The 9,798-nt window shown below is 29.8% G+C and overlaps 1 protein-coding gene across 1 annotated transcript in view; it reads left to right on the top strand.

Annotated features, from left to right (window-relative positions):
* The window catches only part of LOC106687352 (protein FAM210A), an 8,718-nt gene extending 1,905 nt beyond the window's left edge, over positions 1–6,813 (top strand). Inside the window, exons 3-7 of the mRNA XM_067047775.1 lie at positions 3,169–3,240; positions 3,331–3,628; positions 3,727–3,881; positions 6,391–6,576; positions 6,659–6,813. Of these exons, the coding sequence (XP_066903876.1) occupies positions 3,169–3,240; positions 3,331–3,628; positions 3,727–3,881; positions 6,391–6,576; positions 6,659–6,726 (779 nt within the window). The 3' untranslated portion in view covers positions 6,727–6,813. The remainder of the gene's footprint in view (positions 1–3,168; positions 3,241–3,330; positions 3,629–3,726; positions 3,882–6,390; positions 6,577–6,658) is intronic.
* The last annotated feature ends 2,985 nt before the right edge of the window (positions 6,814–9,798 follow it).

Genomic DNA, 9,798 nt, shown 5'->3' with positions numbered 1-9,798 from the left:
TATATATAAGAAGATGGTCAGGGTTGATTTTTATTAATGGGGCTCAGTATTTATTAATGTTTTGTGAATAGTCAATAACCTCATTTTCTATGAGTAGCACAAACTACTATAACCGGGGCTCACCAAAGCGAGTTGCTTTCTTCGATTACACCATCAGAGAGCAAGTTTCTAATATGGGGCTTGTCATTTTCATCGAAATATCGACTGTATTTAATTGCGATTTTTTTTACAATATGGCATTAATTAAGGGCTTAAACAATGGAGCAGGGTCCACTTTTGCACTCTCAAGGCTACTACTGATTTGCAAATAGAGTTTGTTATCCCTAAATTTTATTGATAAACTATAATGTTGTTTAAGAATATTGTGTCCATCTATAGCATCAGACGTCTAGTATAGCATCAGAAGACCTGCTGACTTTTGCATAATGTCCTTTCTTACTACAAAGTTTGCATATGATATTGAGAGCTAGACAAGAGGCTTGTGAGTGCCAAACAAATCCACAAAAGAAGCATTTAAAATTTGTGGCAACATCTAAAAGCTGAAGACTCAAATGATTGTTTCTACCAGAAAACTACTCAGACGATGAAAAAATGACTGACTGGTAATATTAGACTCAGAATGAAAAGAAGCTGTAAGTAAAAAGATGATGTAAACAATTGATCAACATTTTTGCCTGGTTGTTGATGTCTGCTCATTAATTTATACCTAGACTATTATTCATTTTTAGTTTTGATATAAAGTGAATTTAATAAATTAAAATCTGCCTTATATGATGAATATTCACTAACGAGCTCGAATATTGTGAGCTATAGTGTGACTAACATGGTTGTAAACTAGTAATAACTTGTCTACTTGAGAAATATCAATAGACTTCGAATGTTTTCTTCATTAGCACATCACTAGTAATGTTAAGTATGGTAAATAAAACTTTCATTTATTTCATCAACCCAGCAACCGTTATTTACTTCTCAACCATACAAGCAGAATCTTTTAATCACCAAAGATTCCATTTAAAGCACTGGAGGACTCCCGCCTTTTCCCATCTGGAAGGTAAAAAAATGTTTTCATAACAACTTTTGCACAAAACACAAAAGGCGTTTGTATAATTATATCCTTATTGCCGAAGTAAGTTATATTTTAAAATATAAGTTAGATTAGATTAGACCAACATTTTCGATTAAGTGTACGAAATTTACCTGGTAACCAGAAAATTCATTTCTTTTCACAAAATTTCTCGATTCCCTGCTATTCTAGATTACCGTATACTTCAACCTTCAGTCAAAACAAATATATCATATAAAAAATGCAATTAAATCAGCTATTAAAAAAAAAAGTGAAGTTATAGGCAACAAGGATGAACCTTCAATCATTTAAAGTCCTGGAAAAGATGGATAGCGTTATTTTTCAAAATATTTAATAATAAACGCCTTCTGCGCATGCTATTGCTAGGGAAACCCATTAAATTTTCTTTTTTTTCCCATATTGATTCTCTTTTTATATCAACAAATCTTTCTTACAGACCATCTGGACTTTATTAAAGTCTGATAGAAATATTAAATCCTTTCAAGTTTTCACCATTTGACCTTCAAATCAATTAGTTCATAACCTCTATGTTAGTTTGGGATTGTTCGACTTAAAAATTCTTCAACCAGGGGAGGTTACAGTTTAACCCATGTAACCTTTATGAGTGAAGCAAAACATGTTTGTCACACGAATTCCCCTGTGTTATGACTGTAAAGAAGTTGGAAAACTTCTGAGAATCTTAATGCTTAAGTAAAATGAGCTGTAAATTTCATGGGCCATTATTGGCTCTTTGGTCCATTAGGAAGAACTATTTTCCTTCCTCCAAAGTCCTTTCACAAAGTTATCGTAAGTTATATGTAGATTAATGTTAAAATACTAGTATCCTTCGGTTTTTATCTTTTCTGAAGGCCCATTCTCTTGCCTAAATCTCTTATATATAGTTATCACGTTTATCATGTATAATTAGTGAAAGATTAAATCTAATACCATGTTGATTCCATTCATTACAGCTTTTGTTTAATAAAATCTCTTCTTTCTTTAATTTTTTTTCATAAAAATAATCATTTATATTATCTTGTGATTTAAACCTTAATATATACAGAAATGTATTGTGGCTTAATTAAGTTGTGCATGAATACTTATTAGGAAATTATTTTTATAATATGAAATCTTTGGTTGTTTTATATGATGTAACACAATTATGTATTTTCAATTTATTAACAAAATATAATTTATAAAATAGCCTCTCATTCTCTCCTCCAAAAAATATTTTTAAATCAGATTACTTAAAAATGCATTTGAAGCCACTTTCATGGTTTATTTATCTGTTAAAGCAATCAAACCCACACTCATCTTTTCAATTCATTAATTGTTATTGTTGTCAGTTTCAATATAAAAATCTTATTTCATAGTTCAAATATTTTTTTTAATGTCATTTTTAAAAAAATAACTGTGTGTTTAGTAATTATTGTCTATTGTTAAATTTAATATTAACTTTAAAGGAGATGGTCAGAGCTACAATCAAGAAGAAAGAAAAAATAGTTATTACTATTCTTTCCTCCATCTTGATCGCTGCCCTGACCATCTTCAAATTCACTTACAGTCATATATATATATAATTTATTTTCTTACTGTAACTGCTCTAATCTGCAATATTTTTGTTTTCTTTCCCGAGGCTAAATATCTAGTTAATTCAATTTGTTTTATAAAATGAGGTCATGATATTAGAATACGTTCCATATAATATTTTAACTATTTTTAATTAATTATGTTCAATAAACATTCTTTGTATTTTTTAAATCTTTCCTCTTGAAATGTATTCATATAAAAATAATTATCCCACTATTACTTTGGAAAATAAATAAATATATATTATAGTGTATTACTCTATATTTATAGAGTTATATTTTATGTATTGGTATGCAAATACATGCATAAATGTTTATAAAAAATATTCAGAATAATTGTAAATATACACATCTAATCCAGCGTATTATCATTATTTTAGAAATTTATATTCTTACAATTTGCACCATGACTTGTAAGAATATAAATTTCTAAAATTAAAACTATGATAATATGGTTCAAGTTCATTAAGCATTCAGGTTCGTCAAGCCTTTATTATTATTATTATGTTCTTACAGGATTGATTTGCAGCTATGAAGATTCTAAAAGCAAACAATATGGATCTTTGGCAGGACCAAATGTAAGACAAGGTATTTTGATAACATTTTAAAAATTATTATTCCTTTACCGTACGATAGAAACAACAAGCAATAGTATTAACGCAATGGATTTGTTTTCAGTATTTAGTAATCTACTTTGCAAACAACATGTCTTAAAATCTCATGGTGTCCTTACTACAGTCAAAGTTTTCTATTGTTCTAAAAAACCTGTTGAATGTGATGACCATAAAAAAGAAAATGTACTGGGAAAGAAAGACGTTGAATCTGATGATTCTAAAAAAGAATCTGTACCAGAAAAGAAGCTCTCTATTTTTAAAAGATTTAAAGCTATGTACCGTGATTACTGGTATGTCCTTGTTCCCGTACACTTAGTTACCTCAGCAGTTTGGTTTGGTTCATTCTACTACATGGCCAGTAGGTAAGAGATTTTTTTTTTTTTTCATGAGCTGAAATTTTCGATTAATCATTTTCATTAATGATTTATTATATTGTATGATTATCATTGCTGTTCTTAAGTGGAGTTGACATTGCTGCACTGGCAGAAATGATTCACCTTAGTGAAGCTACTGTGGAAAAGATTAGGACAAACAGCAATACCCTAGCTGGACACCTTGCTGTTTCATATTTATTGTATAAAATATTTACACCACTTCGGTATACTGTAACTGTTGGTAAGTATTAGGCATATCGATTTTTCAAACATTTAAACAAATAATAATTTAAATTATTAATTGTTATACTTTTTTTTTAAATGCTTCCATGGCTATGGACTTATTGTAAATATAAATAAAATAGTAATTACATTAAAAATTGGTTCATACGGCTTCTGTAAATAAGCCTTATATCAATTCCTACGATTGTGTCAGTTCATAATTTTATTATTTATTTTACTGTGGATTCTTTAATATAGCTTAGGTCATTTGGGAAATTAGCACCTGTATTCTTTAATTATAATAGGTTCTATATCCTCCATAGGTACATATTTACTTCATTGTGAAAGTAGAAATAAAAAAATCATTTGACTTTTTATTAAATGATTTAAAAGTTTTCAGAGTTATAACTTAAACAGTTAAACTTAGGAAATTAAAGAAATATTTAAGAAAATATATCCAAATTTTAAATTTTAAAATAAAGAACTTTTTTATTTAATTCATTGGTATTTTGGGAAATCAAAAAGTAATTATAGTAAATGTACTTTACAAGTATGGTAATGAACCAAAAATATGGTATAGTAATAGACCAACATTTTTATGATCTGTGAGCGGATTTGAATTTAGAGTCACTCTAAATTGTAAATTATCTTAATGTCCTTTAAATTCCAATTCATTAGCATAAGCACTATCCCTTGCCACATACCTTTAACACAGTTTGCCCATAATATGATTGAGGCATTGGCCAAAAAACTTACTTCACTGTACTGAACTTCTTATATAGATAAGTATATATAATATACTATAAGTAAATATAATATACTATAAGTAAATAAAGCAGTAATATATTTAGATTTTCAATTTCTTTTCTCATTTCAGTAATGTTTTATTTTAGTAAATTGCAACTTTTAATATTATTAAACAATGTACCATTCTGATAAATGAATTTATTTTGAGAAATGTGTTTTGAAATTACTAATGGAATCAAGTGATAAAAGGACTAAGTAAAAAATAAATGTTATTTATTTAATTTTTTGAAAAAAACTAAATAAATATTATTTATTTCGATTTTTGAAAAAAAACTTACCGCTTAAAACAGATTTGTATAATCAGTTTGTTATGCATAATAATTTATATAATTATTATTATGTTATATATAATTTAATTTGTTACTGTAGCCGTGAGTCAATTCTATGGACTTGGGAGCCCTCTGGGGTCTACTCAGCCTCATACAGTGGGTATCCTTAATTAGGGAAAAATCTGGCGGTCAAGCATGATTGCTACAAGGCCTCATATTGACAGTGGTGTAAAACATATATCAAGTTTGGGCCAGTCTTCTATCCTAGGCAATTAGATTGGTGTCCCTTCTCTTCCCTATTCTAAAGGATGTGTTCCTATCAATAGTGAAAATTAGAAGACGGGGGGAACTGATACAGTATCTCCTGTAACAGCACAGGACTTACTATTAACAAATCTTAATGTAGCCTGTTGTATTTTCTGTAAACAATTGAAGATGACTATCATTTTCCTCCACTATTCATGAAATTATTAATATTAAATAACTTAGACTATATATTACTATTATTAATATCTTATACATTGTATATTACATCTAAGATAAATTTGCCTTTGGATAAAGGAGGAGGAAGGGTGCATAGTTACAAGCGTTCTCCTACCGACCTCCTACTCTTCTCTTTCTTCACTCAGTCAACTGTACTTCCTTTCCTGAATGTTGTAAAATATAAATTGAAAATAAAAATGCATGAGTTCCATCTCTTACAGGCAAACTCATTTTAGATATACTATGTAATAGTATTATTACTACTTTAAAAAATAAAACATTTTATTTTTTATTTAATGACTTTTACAACTTCGCTTATTTGTCATTACAAGATGTATGTTTTTGCCATCTTCTGTCTTACCAGTTTTCTTTATGCATTTCCCTGTTCATCATTTCTTCTGTTTTCTTTCTGGTTTCCTTCCAACAATTTTTTAGGCCATCACTCCTTTTCCATCCTCATCACATACTCAAGCCACTACTCATACTCAAGCCATGTGGAAGATATTCTCTATTTTTTCACTTTTTGAAGCTAAGAGATACCTCATGATCGCTTCTAATAGTCTGTTTCTGGGACAGTATTTTTGATCGAATCTCTTTCAGGTTCCATAATTGAGCTGAATCGAGAGTAGCACTTGAAGGAATAATTAATATATGTTTTGTTTTTAAGTAAACTGTTATAATCCATAATACCAAATTTAGAATTCCAACAAGGATCTTTCCATTGCTGAAGCCTTTTTCACTTTTCATGTATGTTGTTCCTATTGTATTCACTCAGCTTTTAAGGAACTTCAGCTAATACTCAAGTTTCATAATCCAAGTTTCCTTGTGTTGGTATTTGACTTTATGGTGTTGATCAACTTTTAACATGTTTCTTTGTTTTACAGAGCTTGATCACACATACTATTTTGATAACATAGTTCTATTGACTCTTCAATTTATGATTTAACTGAAATACTTCTGTTTTACTAGGGGGAACCACCATATCTATCAACTATTTAAAAAGGTGGGGTTATATCAAGCCAATCCCAAAAAAAGATGTAATAAAAAAAATGTTCGAAGAAAAAAAAGTTTCTTTCAGAAAAAAAAGAGATAATTTTCGAGTGAAGAGAGATTTAATGAAGAAGAATGTCATTGAAAAACTTACTCCGAAGAAACGTTAGTACATATCAAATAAATATATAAAATATAAATGTGATTCAAATTATATTTTAGAAGTTTAATTTTTTTTTATTTTTAGGGTCTAAAAAAACGAATGAAATAATCAAAAAGGTCTTACAAAATAAAAGAGTAACAAAAAATGGATGAAATACAACTGAGTTTTTCAGCTGTCATATAAAGGTTGACAAAAGTCTTGTACCAAAATTGTAAATAAATGTATGTCAAAAAATTTTATTCATGTTTCTTCCTCTGTTATTTTATCTTGGTAAGGATGGATATTATTATTCATTAAAACAACAAAATAACAAACATAAGTTATTGGGTTGTAATTTAAGTTTGTAGGATTTACAATTAATTATTAACAATGAAAAATACTCCAAACTTAGGTTATATTTTCATAACATGTTTTATACTCTTGCAGTTATTTTATTTATTTATATATTCATTTTTATCTCCCTTATATTGTTCCTTAATTGTTTCAAACAGTAGTTTTCTGTAAGAGAATTAATCCAAAACTTGAGTTCATATATTTTTAAAATTGAACTAAAATATACATTTTTAGGATTTGATGTTAATTTTAGCCCTTTACAGGAACATTGCACTGACATGAACTAGTTTTTTAAGGATCACCTTGAGTTCTCTCAGTAAGTGATTAGTAAGGTTAAAAATAAATACTTTCACATGACAAAGAGGTGTTTCAAATATGGATTTTTCTGAAGTGGAACCAATATCAAGATGCATTAATTTTTTTAATTATGGGTGGATCTTAGTAGATAAAGTTAAAAGTAGATTAGTTGTTTCAAAGACAGTTTTACATTTTATTAGAGAGATGATATCCAACAAAGTTTCTCTTCATGCAAGTAAATTGTAAATGAATATAATTCTCAATCTGTATTAGAGTTCACATAATTTCCAAGTCTATGTTTAGTTGTAGATTCATTGTTTTTATATTAACAACATGGTGAATTTCACATCAATTCATTATAACAAAATATACTGTATATGTCTGTTGGAACTAGTGTTTGTTACAGTGTTATCAGTCACTACCTGAGAGGTTTAAAATATTCCTTTATCATTGCTGCTGGTTTTGTCAAAACTCTTTGAGATGATGCTTCTCAAGAGATTAGTATCTCTAATCAAAGCAAGGAGCTGAAACTTTTTTTTTGTGGCAGCAGTGGGGTAGTGCACTGGGCTTACGTATACCATTGCTGCCAATAATCAAAAATTAATTTTTGTTGTTTTATTATACAAGATTTTTGGGGATATGACAATTTTTCAAACTTTAACTGTGGTGCAGTCTAGCGTTTAGTTGAACATTGAAAATCACCGATGGGGCCTTGTACACTGCATCTGTCCAGGAGATGCAGCCCTGGAAAACGGATTTTTTCATTTTTCATCAAACAGGAGAAATCCTACTCAGCGAGGGCAAAGATCCCTGGTCTTTCTCAATAACTTAATTCTGGCTCACCACCCACTGTCCATTTCCCTCCTCTATTGAGTCTCAGCATCATTTTCCATCATCTCTTAATGATCCTCTCGTGATCTGGAGCCAGAGGGCTGGTTCATGAGCTATCTACTTTTAGTGTCAATGTGATGGCAGCATATATGCTGAAATCAAGGCAAAGGCAACTCTGCTCCACCTGAAATAACATGTTGCCTGATCTGCTGTGATGAATTGCTTCAGTTCCATAACGTCTAGGACAGAGTTCACTATCACCACAGGTACTCCAGGCCTCTACTAACCACTGCCAAACCCAATGTTCGATGTTTTACCAAATCCTATGACCCCATTTTTCCAACAGCATTGCTTCTGAACTGCCATTATGTCAGCACTTCAGGCAAAAGATTTTAATTTGTCCACGAATACTAGTATTGGGCCCATATTGACTTGCAAAGTCCGCAGCCTAGCTACATTGTGTCTTCTTTGCTTGCTTGACTTTCATTTGTCATTGTAGGATATAGCTGGCACATCCTACTACTTGCACAGTGTTGAGGATGTTTCCCCACTCAGCTCTTATGTTTTCCCTTACAGTTCCTGCAGCTGTGTGAATGGGTCTGTACCCTTGTTGGTTTCATAACACTCCTAACCTTTATATAAGCATCTGATCAGGATGCTTAATTTTAAAATAGTGTTAACCATCTTTATTTTCCCAGTAATTTATTTTTCTCCAAATACTTAGCTAATATCTAAATTACTTAATAATTAATTAGACCATAATAAGCTTAGTTTTAATTTCTATAAATTAAAAAAGAAAGTGGAAATGAAAATAAATATAAATGGATTGCAGAGTTAAAGGAGTTAAGATTTAAAAATTGGTGTTGTTAGTTATAATATAAGAGCTAATATATAGTAATCAACAAAGATATAATTGCATATATATATAAAACTAAGTTATATTTTTTTTCTCTTGTTAATTTTCCTCCCCCTTTTTTTTTTACTCTATTTTTCTAAAGGTAATTGTGTTATGCTCTCTATTCCACTTTCTCACATCTCTCTTTACAAGTGATCCATCATATTCAATTTATTATGTTATAAGTTTAATTTAAATTTATAGTCTCATCTGATGTTTCCACCATCAATATGTACACAAATAAAAATAAATAATAGGGAAACATGATTATGAATTAGTAAAAAAGTAGAAATAAACTAAAGTAAATTAGCTTCAATAGTAGTTAAGTTAAAATAAAAAAAACATAAGTGAAAAATAAATAAATATTTTAGAAACAGATAAAAAAGTTAAAAACGAGTAAATAGGTTAAAAAATAAATATTCTCGGAGCTAATTTCCATGCATATAAAGATGTATGTTGCCCAAGGAGTCTGACATTATTTCCAGCCATTGCAACAATAGCTCCAATCCCAAAACCTAGGTATTCTAAAAAGCTCCTTGTTCTTTTTGGATTAGTTCCATCAGATCCAAACCAGATTTCTCTCATGGTGAACTCTTTCTGAAAGGGTGTAGAAGTTTTTATTCTTGGAAAGGGATGCATTTTTCGAATATTTCCTTGTATTTTATTTCCACTCCACCCCCTCCCTCCTGTTTAAGTTAATTTCTCTCAAATCTGACTGTCAATCCAAAACCAAGACTGTCAATCCAAGCTGTACCTCTGGTCTTAGGAGGTAGGCCACAATGTCGTAGTAGATAAAATCTTTTTCTTTAAGCAGCTTCTTCATCAATTCAGATTCCATCCTATGGTAGGGGCGTTTTATGAGAAGAGA

This window comes from Halyomorpha halys, unplaced genomic scaffold, assembly GCF_000696795.3.
Source record: "Halyomorpha halys isolate HHAL.00 unplaced genomic scaffold, Hhal_1.1 Scaffold949.1, whole genome shotgun sequence".
In the NCBI taxonomy this organism is placed as follows: domain Eukaryota; kingdom Metazoa; phylum Arthropoda; class Insecta; order Hemiptera; family Pentatomidae; genus Halyomorpha; species Halyomorpha halys.
This window is presented reverse-complemented; position numbering and strand designations above follow the sequence as displayed.